Consider the following 23,281-nt stretch of genomic DNA (forward strand, 5'->3'; position numbering starts at 1 on the left):
GTATTTTTTACAGGCTTAAGTTAGATATTTTCGTCTGCATTGAGTCGTTAGCGTATGCACAGCTTTTTATATAAAAATGACAAAAGGCTAAACTTGTTGATTTGTTCGAGTAGATGGTTCAGTTAATCAGTTATACATTCTGAATAACATCAGATTTGTTCATGTAGATAGAATAATCTAACATATCTTTCTTTCATATAAGCTGAATTAGTAAAAGTTTTCGTCAGTTGAACATTTTGAAAAAATGGAATCACTGAGATTGCAAATGAGACTTAGTCGTTTTTGACAAAAGTCAACTGGTTAAACAAATACACCAGATATTTAAGTTTGTTTGAATATAGATGTTTTCTAAATATATTAGCATAATTCTTTTTATACAACGAACTAGCAAACCTTTAGTTTGATATTCATTGTTAGCTTAAAATGCATTATAGACACTGATTACTTTAAATACTCTAGTTTCCTTTAATATTATGCATATTTCAAGTCTTATCTGTTTTTATTGTTAAATGTCAGACTTAAAGTATTATTAAAATCTATGTACCTCTTTATGGTAAAATAAATTATTAATATAACGAAAATTGTTTAGTCACTAAATCAAATTTAAAAATAAAATCATAATAAAGTGTTTTTAATGTTTATTTTTCAATGAACCATCGAAGTTTTCGACGATAATCAAAGCTATCAATCACTAAAATGTTATGTGTTAAATGGATATATTTATAAACAACTATTACCTGCATTATGTACATGTTTTATACTCATTTTACCACAAAAAAAACTAATGATTTTTAAGCCATTTCATCAAATTTAAGCTGTCAAAATAAATTATTTATATTGAAAACATCTTTTGCATCATTTCAGCGGAAACAAAGTAAAGTTTTATGTTTGTTATGTACAGATACTTTTAAAAGTTTGAAAATTAATATTATTAAGATTAAAATAACAAAAATAATAGTTATTTTTTTGATGGTTTAGCTTATGCTACTAAAAAACGCTAGATTTTATTGCTCACCAATTTTTTTTTTGCTAAAAAAATAAGAAAATATATCTTTTGCTAAAATAAAATTGTTAAGCTTATATAACGGTGAATAATATTTTGATTTATGGTTTTTGATGATTGTTTAGTTTAAAATTTATTGATTTAGTTAAAATAAAATAGGTATTAGAAACTATATAATTAGTTAAATATAATGTAAGATAAGATTTATATATTTGCTAATTGTTATTATCAAGTTAAAGAAGTATTTAATAACGTTTTTCAGCTGAAAGCTAATTAAATTGATAAGCTTACTCACACCAATCAACACATAAAGATATTACTATAATAATACTAATATTATTATTTTGCAAAAAAGAAATATGTTTAAATTTAAAATAATCAGCTCCCGAAATTAAATTACGCTAGTCCACAAAAAAACTTTGTTACTTCGCTAGTTTAGGTTATACTATATTATATTATTCATACTAGTCCACAAAAAAAATTTACCAAAACATCCACAGCCACCAACGCGCCGGCCAAGTTAAACCAGAACGACGACAGCCAATCGGAGGCGAGCATGCAGGTGGACCAGCCAATGGCGAAGCAGTACTCGCAAGATTACGTGCAGCACGCCAACGAGTACCACGACAAGTTCGGCAGCTGGTCCATGAACGAGCAGGTTAGATAAAACATTGATATAAAATTGTTTGTGTTGTTGAAAAAAAATTCTAAAAGGTGAACTTGGCATGTATCTTATTTTATTATTCTCGTGTACCTTAATTTTGTTTGCTTTTTTTGAAAGTTATCTTAGTTGTAACAACTGGTCCGTGAAGATAAAGTGTAAATGTTTAAATACGTTTGAAATATTTTTTAAATTAGTTCTGGTCTGTCTCTATACTCTACAATGATTTATGATATTAATTATGTAATATGTTTTTATATATATAATGTAATACGTTTTTGTTTTTACAGTACATTTAAGTTACCTTGTAATAATAACTGTTCCATGAAAGAACTGGTTTTAGAGTGGGTGCGAAATAAAAACATTATACTAAGTTGAATTTTTTGAAGTATTTTAATATTTACTTGGCATGTATTATTTCTAAAATTAAGCCAACCTTAGAACCAAAAGGTGAATGCAGTAATGTAAAAGTAGAATATCTAGTAGGTATCTATCTTAAATAAATAAAAATAAATAAATATAAAGACTGCAGTTTTTTTTTTAAACTGCAGTCTTAGTGCTAAACACATATTATTTTTCTTACATACAAAACATGTTTTTGCAAGTTCAGTATGTTGTTGTTTTTTACACTTGCTCACATGTTTTTGTTTACATTACAAGCTTGTGACTCCCATGATTTGTTTACTGTGTGTTTTCTATCTCAAAGTGTTTTCTGTTGTTTTTCACGCTAATTACTTTTGATGTTTTGTTTACTATAGCATTTTTTGCGGGCTAATTTATAATTTATGCAAAAATTTTGCATGTTTAAACGACGATATGTTTCAAAGTATTTTTCCAAAATATTTTTTGCTATTTACGCATGTTTTTATAAAGGCTTTCTAAGTAAATTATAGCAATACTTGGGCAGTAAATTTAATTTAGACAAAATAATGTCTATTTTTAGTACAATACTATCTTAAATTCTATGTTATTTTATACATTTTCTTACAATGTTTTTAAATTACATGTTTAAAACTAGTAATTTGTTTCAATAAGAATAGGTGTCATTCAGAAAATTGTGTGAGAATTTTAAATCTTTATAATTTTAATTTAAAAAATATTTTGTTAAGGTATTTAAGCTTTTCAGCAGTTTCTGCTAATCTCAAATTTAACATTTAATTAAACAATGCTTTAACTAACAATGGTTATCGTTAAATAACCATTTTATTTAGCTCAGAAATTATTTTTAAATAATTAATTTTAAAAGACTTTTTTGAAATTATAATTTATTTTTTTTATTAAAGTATTTTATGCTTTTAAAATGTTTTTTAGGAAATAAATTAAAACATCCAAATACTTAAAATACTGTTACTTGATACAGATATATTTTCTTATAAAGTTTGCCAAAGTCTTACACGACATTCTGTTATTAATTATATACAGTATAACAACATTTTAGTTGCGATATAAAAAAAACTTTTTACTTTTGTTTACAATCTAATCGCTTTTTTAGTGAAATTTTATACTTTGGGTAAATTTATGCAGTTTGATAACTTTTAATTCATTTAGCAATCTGCTTAAAAACTAAAAATAAAAAAAAATATGAATTTTATTTTATACTGGTATGTTTTAATGTGCATTAAAAGTTCAAGTTTTAAATGGTTAGTGTGTTTAAAATTAAGTATATATAGTCGAGATTAGTACAAAAATAACATATTTATTGAAAATCTTAATATCACAGCCAGTTTTTTGTAGTCTGTATTATACAGTTTCTTAAACTTTTTTCTTTAGATAAAATTTTATACATTAAAGCTTTCTTAGTTGTAATTGTTGTATAGTTTTAATTAATATTCAATGTGTTTGTCAAAAAAAGCTTTTTCTCTTAGTAATATATAAATAAAGACTTCTTGTGTATATGTAAACTTTATTAACAATAAAAATTCTTTGACGATGACAAGTATAAATGTAAACACAAATATGCAACATGCTTACAATTTTTTTTATACTCTTTGATAACTAACCTAAAAAATCGTATAATTGCATTCACAGCAGTTCTTATGAAATAAACATCCAGACGGAACATGTAATTTAATTAACTTATTGCATAAGCTCAATAATTAAAATGTTATTTAATTTGCAGTTGGTTTATATAAAAATCCCTTAACTTAATTAAAAGTTTTTCATTAGACAATAGAAATAGTTTATTTTGTTGTACGTTTTTTAAATGTAAAAAATTGTAATTTGTAAAATGTTTTTGTGAATCATGTCAGTTTTAATTTAGAAGCTTAGTAACTTGGTACAATTTGATAACAATACTAAATAACAATAAAAGTACAGCTTTTACGTTAAAATAGATACAAGTAAAATACATATAAAACTTCTTACAAGTTTCCAACTAAACTCTCAACTAGCACAATGTATCGAAATACACAAAATTACATTTATTATACTTTGAACATAAAAGCATGATCAGTTTAAATGTAAAGTATCATTTTAGTTTACTATAAATAATACCAAGCTGTTGAAGCATAACAGTTTAAATTTATGAGCCAAGCTTCTTAGCAACTTGATATAACAAGAGAGAAACTTTGCATCAGGATTAAGTGATTTACTTTCTTCCAGTTCATTCATTTGCTTTGTTAGGTCTTATTTGCCACCTTTTATATTTTTGATGATTTCATTTTAGTTTTGTTTACTTGGCTATTTTGAATGTATTTCAAATTGTATATATTTAGTAATGTTCTTCAGTAAAAAAACATGCGAGTAGACTTTTTTGGTTTTAACTCTTTTATACCTTTTTGTTTAACATTTTATTTATAAACTTATAATATACTTATTTATAACACAATTATATTCTTAAAATAATATATAAATCAATAAAATTAGTTTTTAGTTGCTACATTATATGATTGATAATTTCATTTAAGTTTGGTTAAGGATAGCTTAATTCACTTAACTCAAATATTGTCATCAACAACATTTCTTAATAAAAATACAAAACTTAATTCTTCATTGTTTCAAAGAAGTTTAATTTTGTCTTTTTGATTTTATTTACACTTGTAAAATGATGATTTCATTTGTTTTTTACTGACAAATTCTTAAAACAATCTTAAATTTTCAGATAGATCCTGTTATGTAAATAGAAAATATATTAGATAATTATTATATAATAATAATAATAATATAATAATAATATAATAATAATTTAATTTTGCTTATGCAGTAAAAATTTAATATTCGGAAAACATTTTTGTCTTAATGATATCTAGTTGTTTTTTAAGGTTGCTGAAAATTTTTGTAATTAATTTTATTAATAATTGTTTATGTTTGTGTGTGATTGAAATAAAGTTAAAATTTTATGCTTACATTTTGATTTATGATGAATACAATGCTTAAGCAAATTTTCATATTATTATACAAAAAAAATGTTACAAAATCTACTTCAAGCCAAATGTACAAATACAATCTAGTTTTTCTTCAAGTTTTGAAAAAAATATTGTTCTTAGATTTTATACTTTAAGTTTATTTAAAAAATATTTTTGCTTTGCATGCTCTTCTGTTTATAACAGTAAATATTTGTAAGTAGTATTAACTTCAGCAATTGTTGTTGACTTACGTTTTAAAGTAAGACTTAAAATTGACGTATAAACTAACCACTAAAACTTTTGTACTTCTTGTTTATTCCATGACAATCCATGACGACGATTCACTTTCAATGTGCCAAATTTCTACATCAAAAATAAAAAACTCATCCTCTTCTAATAATTAAATGACGACTGAATCATTACTGTAAGTTGCTTTTTTATCTATGTTATTTGTACATGTTTCTAATTTAATTCCTACAGAAAGACTTAAAGAAACAATAGCTTTGGAAACATCTTTAAACTTGTATAATTTGCATAATAATTTTTGTTAAAAACTTTTTTAGTATAATTTTTAAACTTAACTAATTTGTTTTTTAATATTTATTTATTTATTTGTTTTTGATGTTTTTTAAGTTAATATGGCTTGTTTATTTTTTCATGTATTTTTTTATAGTTTATGTTGTTGTTATTAGTATTTTAATTGCTTTTAATAAAACTAGAATTATTACTAACCAGAAACTTTGTTGTTGATTATTTATTTACTTTTGTTTTGGTGATAACATTTGACAAATGTCTGAAAAAATGTAACTTATACTACTAATATCTGAAAACTGGATAAAAACTAACCAAACATGTACCATTTTTGTTCGAAATTGTTAAAAGGACAACTATTAAAATTTTTTTTTGGTCGTGTACAATTTACTGTCAATATTTAACTTAAATTTTTCAACTGATTTACAAAAGTACTTTTTATTTCAAAATAATAAAATTTAATAGTCAGTCTAAAATCTAACCTAAACGTTGTATGTCCAATTAATCAACTAAATAAACATAACGATTAAAACCATTAATAATATAAGCAGATACACGAAAAATATTTTAAAGATAAATAAGAACCATGTGAACTAAAAACTTAAGCGGATTATTACTAGATTATATTAGTTACAACTATGAATGATTCAAACAATAAATAGTCAAAAATCTTGAAATATTGCAAAAAAGAAAAAATGGCCAGTAGATATTAATAACACCTACGAACATATTTTAAAATTTTTTCAAAAATAAATAATTTATTGCGGTATGGTCTTTAAATAACATTACAGGTCTTTAAATAACATGAATTTGAATTGTCATGCATCCATTATGAACAGCAAAAAGCTTTTTGTATATTTAAAAAGCACATTCCTTAAAAATTGCAATATGCTCCTGACATTAATTAGTAATCAGATATTCTGATTTCAAGTACTTCAGACACATGAAAACTTCTGAATCAATCATCTATTTTAATGATGGTATAAACTAAGCTACTAATTTTGTTAAAATAAAACTTATAATTCTAGTATTCAACTTGTAAGTTTGAATGAAAATTTTGTTTTTTGCAGTCATCAAGCTAAAACAATTTAGGCATTCGTTTTTGAAGAACAGTTTGTTTGTTTAATTCAATTTTACTTTTTATAGGTCTACTTGTTTTAAGTTATTTGAAATATTAAAACTTTCAGTTAATAAAAGCCTCACAAAAATATTGAGTTTGAATTAATACTCTACATTAAAATTCTAGGTATTAATTATTAAATAAATATAAATACCTATTTTCAAAAAACTTATTAGTTTTTCAAAATCTTCAATTTAAAATTGTTTATGTTATTATTATTTAGATGTTTAATTCCAAAGTTGAAATCATTTTGAAAATAGACACTAGCACTTATAAAAAACGCATAATTTAAGCAATGTTTTCAGAAAGTCCTTGGAGTAAAATATAAAAAGTTTTTTAACATAAATAACAAAAATAAAGATTGAAAATCACTACAGTTTATAAGTAAAGCTGCCAATAAGTAATTTTAACTAATTAATTTCTATGTGATGTTTTTTTTTTTTTGGTTATACGTATATCTTGAGATTGAATTACAGATCGAAGCGTTTCGTGAGCGTGTATTAGCTCACAAAATGTCACCATTAGTGTGACATCAAATTTATCAGTTGTGTTGATCATTAGATTTTAGATGAACAATACAAGAAGCAGATCTTCAGCATCATTTTTTTTTTCATAAAATAAAACATGTAGTACTGTTAATATAGAGGTAAACCTTCTTGCCCCACGAAAGTCGGCGGCGATTTCAATGATTTGAATGTCTTGAGTGACAACAACTTTTGTCGACAATAAACTTGATTCTCGTAGTCATAAATGAATCGTGTAAAACACTTGAAAATATCTCACATTGCCCTCTCATTCTTATCTAAATCAATCGCTTCAGTTGTAAATAGTTCTTGATCTTTCTTTCTTAGTAAAATTTAAAGTTTCAGTAAGTAAAGTTTTAAGATATGCCTGATTTAGAAATTTTCCCGCATCTTGTGGTTTTTAATGTTCAGATTTTAACCTTGTGAGTGTTTGTCAAACAAATTGCCATCTACCCTTTTTAATGTTTTAGAGTAAATACTTTGTTCTTCTCGATTTAATCTGTAAACTTAAGTGTTAATATAAAGTGAAATTAAAAATTATGAAGTTCCTTAACTCAGGGACAGTTAATAATTATGTTTTTCAACAAATAAAAAACTAAAATCTATTTATCAGTACACTGAGAGTTTAGTAACGTCCAAAAGGTTAGGGACCCATAGTTTTTTCTTGTACTCGTGATGAATCTGAACTATTGCTTTGTGTTTTATGTAATTTACTACATAAATAGATAACGAAATACTATTCAAATTAAATTATTACCATTATTAATTAATTTATGGAGATTTAAACTCAAAATATTTTTATTTATAGCTGACAATTTATTATAAATCTATCATTTGCTAAATTGTTTTAGCTTAAGAGCTGTCATTTAAAAAATCATTCTTGAATAGTTTAAAAACGTATAATTTTTGGAGTATAAGTTTTAATGATTACAATTTTCTAAAAATAGTTTGTCTTATGTGTCAATTTTTCGACAGCTTAAAGCTGTAAAAAGTTATGTGAAAGGTAAAACGAAAATGTACAGAACAAAACAAAATCGTAAAATTTTGGTAGAAACTCCCGAGTTTTTAAACAATGATTTCCCAATTTTTTTTCATAAGCCCCCCCTTTAAGAAATAAAAAAACTATGATCCCTCCGACAAGATTTATCAAAATTTTTGAAATATACTTAAATATGTACATAAATAAACATTTTTTTTCGTTCTCCACCTTACCTTCAACTCCAGAATATCAAGTGTTAGTTTCATATTATGGCCTTATGGCCCCTAAACTTCTGAAATTTTCCAATAATATCTATTAGAAGTTCCTTAATTACCATTATAAACACCTAAGACCTTTTTTTGCTCTCACCATCAAGTTTAGAGTATCTAATGTAAGTTTCAAATTATGACGTCATGGCCCCTTTACTAATCATGCCCCCTTTAGCCTCTTTGCTGCTTATGGACCCTTTGAGGCTCACTTTAGGAAACTCTAGTTTTAACATTAGTTTTCTTATTATAACCGAAAAGTATGTAAGTATTTTAATGATGTTCAATACTTTAACTAAAAAAAATTCAATAATCAGAGTTTTATTTTAGGTTGATCTGGTTATGTACAATATATAAATTGGTTAGATGTGCCACTTAAGTAATACAAATCCAAGTGTAATGTATTTCTTTATATGTTTAAATATTACATAAAAGTAAGTATTTAAATGATAGAATATATAAATATATTTACTTTTAGTTTTGATTTTATACTGTTTTCGTTATAAATCTGTACTGAAGTGTTCAGGTTAAGTGATTTACTTGTTATTTTTTTTTAAAATCACTTTTAAGCATAATTTATTACTTACCAAAAATTAATTAAAATCTATTATTGTTCAGGTCGATTTTGTACAAAAGTTGTTGGACCAGATGTGTCATTTTCAGCACGGAAAAATAAACAATTACCTCAAACCAATGCTGCAGAGAGACTTCATTACCGCCTTACCTGGTTTGTTATATAAGATGTATTAGTAGAAAATTATAGCAGTATCAGTTAATCTTTTCATTTAAGATACAAAATTAAGTCAATATATGAAAGTTAATTGTGTGGTTTTTGCAAAAGGATTTAAGTTTTTTTAGTTAAACAAATCAGAGGTAAAGTTAAGGTAGAAATAAAGCATGAGTTTAAATTGCTAGTAAGCTTTTAACTTTAAGATTTTTTAGTTTACTTAACAGCAAACATCAGTACATAGCACTACCACTAAAAAACTAATATTGTTAAAAAACATCAACAAAGTTAATTAATCTCTCTCATCCCACATTTATACAGCAACACTTTGTAATGCTTTTAAAAATTTTCTATTTCAATCTTCTCCAAACAGCGATGGGCCTCCAGCACATAAGTGAGAAGATATTGTCATACGTCAACTCGAAGTCGTTGTGCAACTGCGAGCTTGTCAGCAAGGAGTGGTACCGCGTCGTCAGGGACGGTCACCTGTGGCGGCGGCTGATCGAGAGGAACGTCAGAACCGATTCGCTGTGGAAGGGACTGGCCACAAGGAGGGGATGGTGAGTCGTAAACTGTTTTAATTGTATTTAGTTGTGTTAGGTGAGGGTAAATCTTATGTTTCATTTTTTTTATTATAATAAAACTAATAATGTAGTTGGAAAATTATAATATGTTCAATTTTGTATTATATTATTAAATTGTCCAAATTGTTTTTTCTGATAATTTGTTTGTTAAATTTAAGAATAGCTAGTAGTTAACCTGTTGATAATGATAATATTAGAAAAATTATATTGTTAAATAATCTTAAATAACTAATGTTTTTTTTATTTTGATAGGGTGGTGGGTTGTAAATTATTTCTTTAAAGCAATTTTTATTATCTTATGTTTTTAAGATAACACGTAAAGGATGAAAATATTTAGTATTCTTTACCAGACAAAATACAACTGAGTGGCTACATCATACTTTGCCTATTTAATTTGTTTTTAATTAACTTGATGGTTTCACTTCTTTGAAAAAATTAAATTTTTTTTATACACATTAAATATTATTCAAAATAGTTTAAAATATGTATGCAATGAATTATTTATATGTGTGATCTAAAATTAGTTAAATAAAAGAGTTGACAACAGTTTTTAACCTTGTATTCTTACAGCATGAAAACTATAATTTTATTAAAGGTCCTGTTTAGTGTTATCATTAAGAGGCAAAATGTTATTTTGTTCGTAAAACTAACTCTGTTAATATTACAAACAGGGGCTACTACCTAACAAAAAGAGGCATTCCAGAGAAAAATGACGATTTTTACAGGGAATTGTATCCGCAAATTATCAAAGAAATTGAGGTTTGTTGCTGACTATTGATAATAATTATTTAGTTCAGTATTAACGTTTTATTCAAGGTTTCTCGTTTCCAAAACTATACCATTTTATTTTTCTGTGTAAACAAAAAAGAACTAGTTTGAAAGTTTCCAACTCGATTAATCAATTTTTTAATTCAGTTGTATTTGTGAGTAAAATTATTAAAAGTAATTAAAAAATTGAGCATTATTTGTATTCATAAAAAGCTTAATAATATTTTATATTTTAAGTTTTATATAATAATTATACTTTTTCTATAAACTACAAACTCTTATAACTATTTATTTATTTATTAAAAAAAAATGTCATTAATATTATAAAAAAACAAGTAATCTCATCTAATTATCATGCGTTTTAAAGGAACTTATGTTTCAAACAGGTTAAATACTTAACATTACAACACTTAATTTATTCATTATTTTTGTGTGTTAAAAACTTGTAAACATTCAACTACCCTTACTATTACTTATTAAACCTTACTCATACTATTACCGAAAGAAACGATCATCAGAAAAAAGAAAAAGTAAATAAGGCATTTAGCAGTTATATAAAACAATTTTGTAGTATAAGTTAACAGTGTTAAAACTTTAGAGTTTTCATTTAAAGTTATCATCCTTACAATGTTTTGAAAGAGTTAATTGAAAACATATTTTTATTGAATTTTCACGTTAACGCCATAAACTTTAAAGACAATGTTATACTCGCGTATACACTGAAACCAACAAAAAAAAGTTTAAAGATGAAAAGTTGTAAGGTCAATTAGGAAAATTACATAAGTTGTCACTTGGAAACTATCCAAATGTGTCACTTTTAACGTGTTTTTTAATTATCTCTTCGTAGCTTATCTCTGAGTTCAGACTGACCCTAAAAAGATTAAGTTCAAGATTACATATCTTTTCTTTTTAAAGTGGACTGTTATGTAATTTTGTGAAGTTAATCTATTAGAAACGTTTATTTTTCTGTCCGAGTTGAATAGTACATTATTGGTTCTTAATTATTTGTAGCTTATTAATGTTATATTAACTTACTAGTAAAACTTTTAAAAGTAGATTTTATTAAAATTTTCAAACTTTCTATATTTTACATAGTATATTTTTAAATGATCAGTTTGCTTTATTTATTCTTGAAGTAAATGGTTTTTTTTTGGATTATAATTTCTAATATTAGAGTTGAGAAATATTTTTGTTTGAAAACTTGTTTCAAATTGTACTTATTTTAGTATTGTTTAGTGTAAATAGAGGTAGACTGTTAACAAAATTGTTCAACTTTAAATTTTATTTAATTCAGCGTAATTTTGATTTTACTTTTAAAAGACACATATGTTTTTAAACTAAATGGGTTTATTGAATTTAGTTTTACTACTTTATTTTTAGACTAGTGTGCAAAATTAATTAGTTTGTTAATGTTTGTTGCTACACCAATCAATTTTCTCTATGGTGAATTATTAAATTTTTGCACACCCTTACACAACCTTCATATTAGTCAAGGGTAGGTGTCAATTTGTTTTTAATTATCCTAAATATTGATTTATTGCAAGCTTATCATGTTTTATATTAAACAGTTTATATATAGTACGGTTTTTTTTTTATGTATTTAAACATAAATGTATAGTTATTGATTTTTAATGTCCAAAACATTTCACATGTTATATTTTTGCTGATTACGCAACTAGATATATAAACTTAAGATTTTCGTTTTAAGTTATTTTTACATAATGAAAAAATTGTACTGTTGACTTAAAAAGTATATTATAAGTAGTGAAATTTAATGAAATAAAATGACCTGAAGTATTTTCAAATCACGAAAAGATTAGATAGTGCCATCTTAGCGGTTTTATTTTTTCTAAATATAAACTTTGGAAAAAAAAGTAATAATATTATATAAACGATATTCTTTAATGAAAATTTAAAAAAGTATGACGAAAGTTCATATATTATAAGTATGAATTTTCTTTAAATCTAAAGTAACTTCAAAGCTTTTTTATTGTTTATTTAAGAAGTTTTTCTACTTATTTCATAAAAAAATCTTCTCACTTTTAATTAAATATTAGAATAAGTTTATGTTTAAAATATACTATCCAATAATTAAAAATATTTTGCCTTGTTCATAACTTCATTCTTTAACATTATGTTTTGAGTAAACGAACTTTTTATTTATAAAAACAGTTTTTGTTTAAGAATTAATACATCAGTGTTTATCTTTTATTCACTAGCTTTGTTGAAACATTTTATGCTTAACATATTATATTGTTTAAATTAAATCAAGTTTCAAGTACAAAAAGTTATTTTTGTTTACATTCAAACCATCAAAACGTATTTCGTGTACTTATGAATACACTTTCTCAATTAAATACTTCATCAAACGTGATTGGAACACTTAAAGTTTTGATGAACAAAAATATCAATGCTCGAAATTCTCCCATCCCAAAAACTTCAGTGCTTTCAAACTTTCGTACAAAAATAGTCTCGTCTTTTGTTTGTAAATAAAATACTTCTCTTTGCAAAAAATCTTCTACTTCTTCTCTTTCTTTAAAAATTGTTTTTGAATTTACAACATTTTTGCTTCCGTGTTTCAAGTTTTTTGTTGGGATTTCCGTTGAATTGATAATAGTTTTTTTTAACAAATTTAATATACGGTTGTTATGAATTTTTTACAAGCGGCCTGTTGAAACTTCAAATATAGATGATTGAATTAAACATAAATAACAATAATACTTACAATTAATGTTGTTTATTTGGTTTTAAGTTCATTTTAGATATTCAGGTTTGTTTTTGATAAAATAAACACTCATAAATAATTGCATTAAGAAAATAAATTTATTACCTAAAGGAAACTCAATCTATTATTTATGTTTTTAGAAGCCACTAAATTCATACATTTTATGCAATAAACTTAAATTTTTATGTACTTTTCACACTATAAAAGTAAAGTTCATAAATATATTGTACTGCTAACTTTATGATATCTATAATTATTTTTACTTTAGTATGTATACTGGTGTTTATTTTTTTTTTAATACACATTTTACATATATCTTTGACGTGTGCTGTTACCTAATATAGTTTGTAAAATCTTACCAACTTATTTATTCTTACTTAAAAACTTTAACTAAACCCATTTATAAACATTTGAAATTGTTTTAGCCTTTAAAGTTGTTTAAATTTACTTTTTTTTTAAATTGTGCAAATACACTTTAAAAACAGTAAGAACGCGTTTACTAAAAATACAGTTTACTAAAATGTTTATTTTATACAATATTTGTAAAATAGAGTTTACAGTTTAACGTTTGCTTTAGTAAATTTAAAGTTATAATCTTTAAAACTGTGTTTACTTAATAAATTTAAAATGAGTAAGTATAAGCTAAACACCCCCTGAGTGTCTAATACTTTAAAAGCATTATTGAGTTTTTATAGAACACTTAACATAATATTAGTCGAAGATTTAAACATTTAAATTAAATAAATACACAAGTTGATGCTCAAGTTCAAGTTTAACTGTGTTTTATAGTTGAATAATCAAATGCGTTGTACTTATGTTTTTTGTTAATCTGAAATACAAAAGTTATAGATACAGTTTTTATTCTTAGTATCAGAGAAACTTTGTAAAAAATATGTTTGAATTACAATTATACTTAATTATATATTTGTAAGTTTTACAAGGTTTTTTAATCACTACTAGTAACTGTTAGTCAACTGATACACCAGATATATAAATATAAATCATATGGAGTTATAAATTAGAAAAGTCTTGATGTTTTTCTGATACATGCAAACTTCCAAGGTAAAAATTAATGATAAACACATATATGTTCATTTTACACATGTGTACATAAGTGAAATGCTTGAATTATATATAATAGTATCTTATGCTTGGGTTCCTATGAAAAATTAGAATTAGGTAAGATATGTGGTATAATTGGTAAAAAAGTTTTTAATATTTTAATTAGGTTTAGTTTTTTTCCATTTTAATTGCAACATATTTAGAAATATAATCCACACGTTGTACACATCTGAACTTTTTACGGTTACACGGGTTGTTTTGTAAATTTTATAGAAATTTTTTCTAACATAATTGGAGTGCTTTTCTGGCTAAAAATATTTTTGAAAGCATTTACCTAAATCTGAGAACACTGTTAATACTCATAAAAATAACAAAATAGATTTTTCAATAAAATGATATAAAAGGTAAAAATTAACCAATTTAAGTACTAAAAAATAGATAGACCTTCAACTTTCTCAGCTATGTTGTATGTGACTAGACATACTATCAAAACCCCTCTGGAATAAAATTAGAAAATTCATTATGTTTTGTGCGAAAAAACAGCCTTTAAGTCTAAGCCAAACTCAAGATCGTCGTTTAGCATTTGGTAAAGTAATAATCCGGTGATAGAAACAGACTGGCAGAATTGGAAGTTAAAATTGCCACCTTTAATAAAACTATTAAACTAAGATAGAAAATCAAAACAATACACTGACATCATTTAATTATGTATATTAACACAACAATCTATATAAACAATAAATAAAAAAACAGACTGGCAGGATTTAAATTGCCACACATGATAAAAAAAAAACAAACTAAGATAGACAATCAAAACAATACATTTACATGATTTAACAACCACAGGTGATAGAGTCGGACTGGCGGGGTGGCAGGTTCAAGCTGTCGCGCATCCAGTGCAGGAGCCAGAACAGCAAGGGGGTGTACTGCCTGCAGTACGACGACGAGAAGATAGTGAGCGGATTGAGGGACAACACCATCAAGTTGTGGGACAAGAAAACGCTCGAGTGCACCAAGGTGAGAGTTGTGAAATAATTGAAATTATCTTGGTTTGTGCATGAACGCGGCTTTGTATTGGTTTAAAATCTTTTTTGATGAAGAAAAATTGATGTTTGTGTTGATGAATAAAATCAAATGGGTTTAATGTTGTTGAAATTGAAATAAATATGTTGAAAATTGACTCGATGCTTGAACAAATTTGTATACAATAACTTATCTCGAATTAGTATAATTTGAAAACTCTTTTGAAATCAAAGTGAGATACTTTTGAGGATTGCGCTTAACATTGATGGGGAGCGCCCCATTTTAATACATTTGTATATTGGTATTTAAAAGTTAAGCTAAGTGATTCATGATTATGTCTGCACATTTGAGTTTGCTTGAACTTACATTGGTGTGACGAATTAACCACCAGTATTAAATTGTTTGCTTCTGTTACATAATTATTTTTTTCAAATTTTTTGAAATACAGTGAATGTAAGGTGTTGTGGTTTGAGTCAGTTAAATTTTTCTTGTAAACTATTTTTTGTGTCGAAAACATAGATTAAATTAATTTTAGAGTGAAAAATTTTTGGAAACAAAGTGGGATATTTTTAAGGTTGTTTTCAACATTGATTGAGAGCGCTGAGGTCAACCCCATTTTAATACATTTGCATATTGGTATTTAAAAGTGATTCATGATTGTATATGCACATTTGAGTTTGCTTGAACTTAAATTGGTGTGACGTTTTAAGCACCAATATTAAATTGTTTGCTTAATGTTATAATATTTTTTTTTGTAATTCAGTGAATGTAAGATGTTGTAGTTTGAGTCAGTTAAATTTTCATTTTGCAATATGTTTAAATTCTTTGTGTCGTTTCTTTTGTTCGTACTTGGTTATTTAACGTTGTTAGGAGTTTTAGTTTGAACATTTGTCATTGTGGTGAACACATACATATAGCTTTATGTTGTAAAGGATTGTACTTTAAGTATTGTAATGGTTAACCAAAATTTTGAGTGTTGAAATTTATTGGTTTTATTCAGTATTTGCAATTAATTAGCTGGTTTTACGGATTATTGGTTTTAAAGAAATAAATTAATTTGCTTTTGTTCTTATATTTTAAAATTTGAATATCTAGAGAATTTTTATTAACTATTGTATTTATTTCTAACCTTAGGCACGAAGACTTTTTGCACGGGTTGAATATTTTTTATGATATTTATTTTTTATGAGTTATTCTGTTTAGTTTTTTTATAATCAGTGTTACTCCTTACCCTCGGTCGGTAACTTTTTTTCTTTTGTTTTGAATTTTTATTTATTTATATATACATTTTTTTTATTCAAAATCTTTTCTTTTTGATTTTTTTCTTTTTTTTATTATCACTGTTACCCTTAACCCTTAACCTCTATCCATAACTTTTTTTCTTCCATATCGTTTTTTTTTTAATTTATTTTTTTACTGTTTTTGTTTTATTTTTATTTTATATATATTTTTTTACTCTCATGCAAAAATAACCCTCTGTGCAAAAATGTCTTTGTGCATATTTGACCCGTCCCCATTGTTAGAATTTCAGCACAAATGTTGTTAAGTTTTAAATAAAGTACAGTTTGTGATCATTCCTTCTTGATATATTTCTAACATGTTATGAACAAAATAATACAAGTTTATTTATTACGTTTATAAATATCTTTATATGTTTTCTTAAGCTATTTTGATGTAAAGAAACAATGTTTGTTCCTAAAAGCCTTCTATTTTTATCAGCTAATGATGCAATTATGATATAGAGAGCTTGGTTATCTTCTAAATACATACTTCCTTTTTTGTACTTAAAAGGTACCATAATTGCTTAAACTTAGATTTTTTTAATAAGACTGAATGACTTAATTCTTTAAAACTTTTATCTGTACATGCGCGGTTCAAAAAGCATATTTTTAAAAAAACAATTGTCCATTCAAAAATGATTACAAAAGATTATTAGGTAAATATACCCATTATTTTCGGATTAACTTATACTTTCTCCTAAGCATTTTCTTTAATACAACTTAAGCATGTTTTTTAAGTTTTATTGATTTTTATTGATTTACTAAGTTTAAAAGCAAAACAATTTTTGAAACAGTTTCAGTTTTTGTTATGAGTAGGGTTTCAAAATATTTTAAGCAAGTATATTTTTAAACAACAAAATAAAAGTTCCTGCTTTCAGAAAGCGTTTACAGAAGTTATTTGAAGTTAAATCGTTGTTAAAAAATAAGTCATTTATTTTTTTTTAGAACCTGAAATTTGAATTTAGATTTGTATTTTACTTTTTTCATGGTAAAATAATATTCTGTAAGTTTTCATAAATCCAACCAAACTAGTTTATTAAAATCAATGCAAATAAACAGCTTTTAACGTGCATATAAACTATAAAACTTTTAAAATGAAAAACACTTGAAAAGTAGCAACATACAAACAGGCAAATTCATGTTCGGGTTTTTATAATCTGATTAACACGTGTCTTCCGTAAACTACTCCTTGATGTGGTTCGCATAAACAAAAACGCTGTTTTTAAACGCTCAAGAAAATATATAAACTTGTTGTGCTGCATCCTTGCAGTTTTAAATATATTTGCGTTTTAAAAAATTTGTTTTAACTGTCCTACTGAACAATCGTTTTAAAGTGCATATGAAAAGTTACTCAAAAGTTAAATTAAATATTAAAGTGCCCTGAGATAACAACAGTATAAGTTAAACATTTGTAGCTGAAAAGTTTAAAAATTGAAAAATGCTTTTTATAAAATTTTTAAATCTCTAAAAATATAATTGATATAATAGAACTTTTTTTGTTATAAATAAATATAATTTTAGAATGGTTCGGTAAATAAAGATGAAATTATATTTAGTATCTGTTTTATTTTCACAATTTTTAAGCACCTACTTGATATTGAGCACTCTAACTCGTGATTTTGGTAAACATTTTGGTATCTCTATTTATATTATTTTGTTATTTGATATTTGTATTTAATATGATATAGTTTTTTGTTCTATTTGAAAATGTATTAATTTAGTATATCGTGAGTCCAGTATATTGTAACCAACTAATTGGATGGATATTTAAATGGGTTGTTCTACCATTTGCAACTATATTTTAAATAGTTATAATATTTTTTTTTATCTTTATTTAATTACACAAATACTAATATTTTTACATATTATTTAAAAGATTAAACCAATAGTCAATAGTTGTTTCAACTAATTTTCAAAGCACACGCATGCAAATACTTTAACTTTTTGGTGTTTAGTTTTTTTATCTTCCCAATCACCACAAATAGTTGCAGACTTTCTCTGCTGCAATCAACTGCAAATCTATTGTGTTAATCTAGTTTTTTGTGGATTAATTAATTTATTTGCGGTCCACGCTGACTTTTCACCTAATTTTTATTAGCGTTTGTTGTTTTGACCTAATTTTGATATATATTTTTAGTTTAAATAAATTTATTATTATTTTTTCAGTAAGGTGGTCTAATTTTTTCGTGAAATATTGATTTATGACCAAATTAAATTTTTATGTTTTGTTCTGTAATTTACAAGGTCATCTTAATTAAGTTTTCTTATGAATAATATATTTTATAGATTTTTAATAAAAATGTATTTTAAGGTAATCTAAAATAGATATATAAAGTTATGATAGACATATTTAATTCATTTGTTGTACTGCGTACAAAGCCATACATTATTCTTTTTAACCTTCTAAAATAAAAGTTTAAGATAACCTTTTTATTAATAAAATTTGTGTGAGTGAAAAAATCTTTAGCTGCGATCTAAAACGACTAGCCTTTTAAAGTAGTATAATGTTCACCTGATTAAAATAGAAATGTTATTAAGCTTTTGAATAAATATAAGTTCTATCAAAAAAAAAAATATTCAAACGCTTGCATCGTTATCATGACTCATTAAGGCTTTGAATTTTTACACCACTTACCTTGATATAAATTAAATAATTTTAATTTAATCCATATAGAATTTATTTCGGTCTGAATTGTTTATATTACGTCTATAATATATATAAAAAAAGCATTAAAACGTTTGCATCGTCATTATGACGTTTTAAACCTTTTTATTTTTACATCACTAACCTTGATATAAGTTAAACTATTATATATAATCCATCATTATAAATTAACCCATATAAAATTTACTTCGGTCTAAATTGTTTATATTACGTCTCTGTGACTCAATTATTTCACTGAAAGTCGTAAATCCAAACGAAATTGTTTTTACGGTGAGCGCTTTAATGAGAAAATGGTTTAAATTGTAGGTTAGAATAATAATGTTTTCAGACAAGTCGTTTTGAAAGTTTTAATTCGAAGGAGTGTGTTTAATGTTAGCTTTTTATGATATCTCTCTCCATACGATTTTATTTTGATTTATATTGTTTTCGCAAACATGTGATTGAAATGGAATTTTGGTATAGTTTCAATAAAATTCGTTCTATTTATTACTCGAAGTGGTCACTATTGTTTAATTAAAACAGTGAAAACATTTTAAAACAATGAAAGTTTCTCATTAAAGTTAATTTTTCCTTGTTAAAGTTTTTAGTGCTCAAAAAACGTGAAGTTTAAATGTTTTGATGAAACATTTTAACGCGTGCTTTTAAAGTTGTGCAACATTTTGACACTTACGAGGTAATACATGTTTCACATAAAAATACCAAATTAAATTTTACAGTTTTATATACTTGACTTTGAAGGTAAACAATTTAGTTGTGATAAAATTAAATATACTTGTAACTGTTGTGTTTTATTTTATTACAGACAAATTTCTACTATTAAAGAAAAAAACACATTAAAATTTATTCACTTCAAAAAAGTTCAAAAATAAGTATAGTTGTGTATCTATAACAGGGATAATAGTATATCTAAAATAACAATTTTTGTATGATTTAAACCAGTGTAGTTATCTGATACCTTGATTAACTTGTACACTTTTATTGATAACTAAAATTTCACCCAATTTTTAGTAATGAACTTGTTTAACCAACATGTATGAATAATAAAATGTTACACTAATTATATAACTCAATATAAAATTACTACTTAATAAATGATGTTTGGCCACTAAGTTAGAACACTCTTAACTAACTACTTTTCTTTTAAGTATTCCGTTTTTTTTAATATTTTAGTTTTAAAAAATAAGATTTGTGTCTATTCAACTTAGTTACGCATAGTAATATAGTATTTGTTTAAATAAAATTCAAAAATATTACATTATGAAACTATGCTTAATATAGTGACCAAACAAGTGTAAGTTCAAAAAAAAATTGTTTAAATTATATAAATGTGATTTTGTACATAATCGTGATTATTATTTTTTGAACAAAAAGTTTTATTTAATTAAATGAATCATTGTTTCTTACTTTACAAAATACTTTGTTTGATTAAAATTTTCTCATATAATTAGTTTGTTTTAGGTGGTTTCATTTGCATTTTTATGATAAATTTTGCAAAAAACTTTTCCTTACATTTACTAAAACAGAAAAAATTATAAATGTTTTTTGCATAAAAAGTTTATGTACCATAATTAAATTAAAGATTTATAATTTTGTTTTTAAAATGTTGTTTATTTACCGATATTTTAGTTTTTTTTTGTTTTGATTACTTAAAACAATTAGCTGCTAAAAATTGATCCTTAATGTAATTTTTAATGTTTTTTTTTGTTATTTTCCACTACATCAAGTTAAGTGAATGTTATTTAATATGTGTTTAGTTGCATAAAGCACTCAAATCACATTGTTTTTAAGTGTTTCAGTTTTTACAATTACTTCCTAAGTATATTTGATCAACTAGTTTGACCTAAATGTTTTAATATTTTATTAAGTTTAGTATACTTTTAAATTAAAATGTTCATGTTTGTTGATATGTTTTGATATTCATGTTTGTTAAGTTGTTGAAAACATCGGTTTTTATTTATTTCAATCCACAGTAACAGTTTTTAGAATTATTTTTTTTCTAAAACTTTACGGAAATTGAAAAAATGGTAATAAAGTTAAAAACTTACCAAATGGTTTTAGATAATTTTTAAGTTTAAAAGTATTTTGTTACAAAAATTTAAATTGCAAACTTTCCAATTTAAAAGTCTTGTTCTAGGTTTTTTGTGCACATGGTAAAAAAAAATATTTTAAGTGTTTTTTTTCACTTCAACAAATATTTTCATTAAATATTAATAGTACTTTTAGTACATGTTATTACAATACAACAAGTATTCAACTTAACTAGGAACTTTTTTTTTTGAAATTATTAATAGTATTAATGAAATTATTGGACCAAAAACCAAGTTAAAAAGTTATAATTTACTGTAAATATAAAAACATAGAAGCTGAAAATACATTGTTATCTAATAATTCATACTGAAAGCGCTAACAAGGTTGTATTTTTTCTAGCTCAGAAACCAAAGAGAAAAAATATTTGTAATAAATCATTATTGTTCCTGTTTAAACTTTATGTAAATTCTTCAGTAGCTATGAACTTTGAGCTACTAAACAGCAAAAAAATAAGTAGTTTAAGTTATCTCTTACTTTCAAGTATGTGTAAAAATCGTATTTACTAATTAATAATAATTTATTAAAAGGGTTGCCAAAAAACTTTGAAACCTGGAAACCTGGAATTTTCAACGAAAATTACTAAAAAACCTTGGAATTTTTAACATTTCAAGTAGTAAAATTTCGATTTGGCTCAAAATATCTATCATAAAGATAATTTATTTTGTCATCATCAAAATTTTTTTATTAAAAAACAAATTTAAATTAGCTTTAGAGTACCTTTTTAATGTTTTTATATTAGTTTCATACCTTAAAATTTACTTTAAACTAGGAAAAGACCCAATGTACTTTTAAAAACTGGAGAAAGTTTTTCAAATATATTTGGCAACCCTGTTAGTTTAAGCTGTTTAACTTCCATTCTGCAATAATGTAATATTTTTTAAACGTGTATAACAGTTGAGTTTTAGTCACCAAAATGTTTACAGTTATAAGAAGCAGCTTTTTGAAATACAATAAAAAACACATTTTGATAATTTAAGCATTCAAAAAATCCTTTTAGCCAAAAATAGTTTAAACCATTTTAAAAGTGACTTTTTTAAAGAAAATCTGAAAACTAGAAAATTCTCACTTTATTTTCCTTTATGTATAAGAATTGAATTAGAGCTACCAGAATTTGTAAAGTGAACATTAAAAAAGAAACTGTTAAAAAGTTAAAACATATTTTAGGAAATTAAGCATTCAAAAACTCCTTTTACCAAAAATGGATTAAAACCATTTCAAAACGACTTTTTTAGGAAAAATCTGAAAACTACAAAATTCTCACTTTTTTTTTCTTTATGTATGAAATTAAATTCAAGCTACCAAAATTTGTGAAGTCAAAATTTTATAAACAAAAACTATTAAACAATTAAAAGCGTATTTTAGGAAATAAAGCATTCAAAAACTCCTTTTACCGAACCAAAAACGGATTAAACCATTTCAAAACCAACTTTTCACCAAAAATTTCTATACCGCAAAACTCTCGCTTTTGAAAGCTGTTTTCCTAGCAGTGAAAATTTGTTGTTTCCCCTCGCACGCAGCTAAACACGCAGCTCATAAATAATTAATCTACGCTTAACACCACATTGCTGGTTGCTGGCTGATTGTCGCCAGCCCGCAAAATTATTGCCATATTCACCCAGTTTTGTTTGTAGTTTCAACAAAACCTTGGTCATGGAATTGTTAGGAAAATGGAATTATAACGTTCTAATAGTCAAATAAAGTGGAATGAATAAAGCTGTGAAGTGAGACTAAAACAATCTTAAGCTTGAAGTCTGCTGCCTTAAAATCATGTTCTTTCAAGCTTAACGACTTATCTTACTTGAGTTTTTATTTAAATTGTCAGGCAACCTTGGTTCAAGGTTCTTCCTCGAGACTTCAAACAAGTTTAATAGCTTTTAAAGACGCGATAAAACTTATAAGTAAAAAACTATTTACACGAAAACAATCGATAA

At 24.8% G+C, this 23,281-nt stretch overlaps 1 protein-coding gene across 2 annotated transcripts in view; it reads left to right on the top strand.

The window, feature by feature from the left end:
- LOC145828958 (beta-TrCP-like) overlaps positions 1 to 23,281 on the top strand; it is a 50,902-nt gene that overhangs the window by 7,441 nt on the left and 20,180 nt on the right. For both annotated transcript variants that reach the window (XM_082936705.1, XM_082936711.1), the window contains 5 exons: positions 1,504 to 1,661; positions 9,047 to 9,155; positions 9,529 to 9,715; positions 10,411 to 10,498; positions 15,141 to 15,311. In XM_082936705.1, coding sequence (XP_082792831.1) covers positions 1,504 to 1,661; positions 9,047 to 9,155; positions 9,529 to 9,715; positions 10,411 to 10,498; positions 15,141 to 15,311 — 713 coding nt within the window. The remainder of the gene's footprint in view (positions 1 to 1,503; positions 1,662 to 9,046; positions 9,156 to 9,528; positions 9,716 to 10,410; positions 10,499 to 15,140; positions 15,312 to 23,281) is intronic.

The sequence above is a fragment of the Thalia democratica genome, chromosome 1, assembly GCF_965202585.1.
Source record: "Thalia democratica chromosome 1, ktThaDemo2.hap1.1, whole genome shotgun sequence".
NCBI lineage: Eukaryota > Metazoa > Chordata > Thaliacea > Salpida > Salpidae > Thalia > Thalia democratica.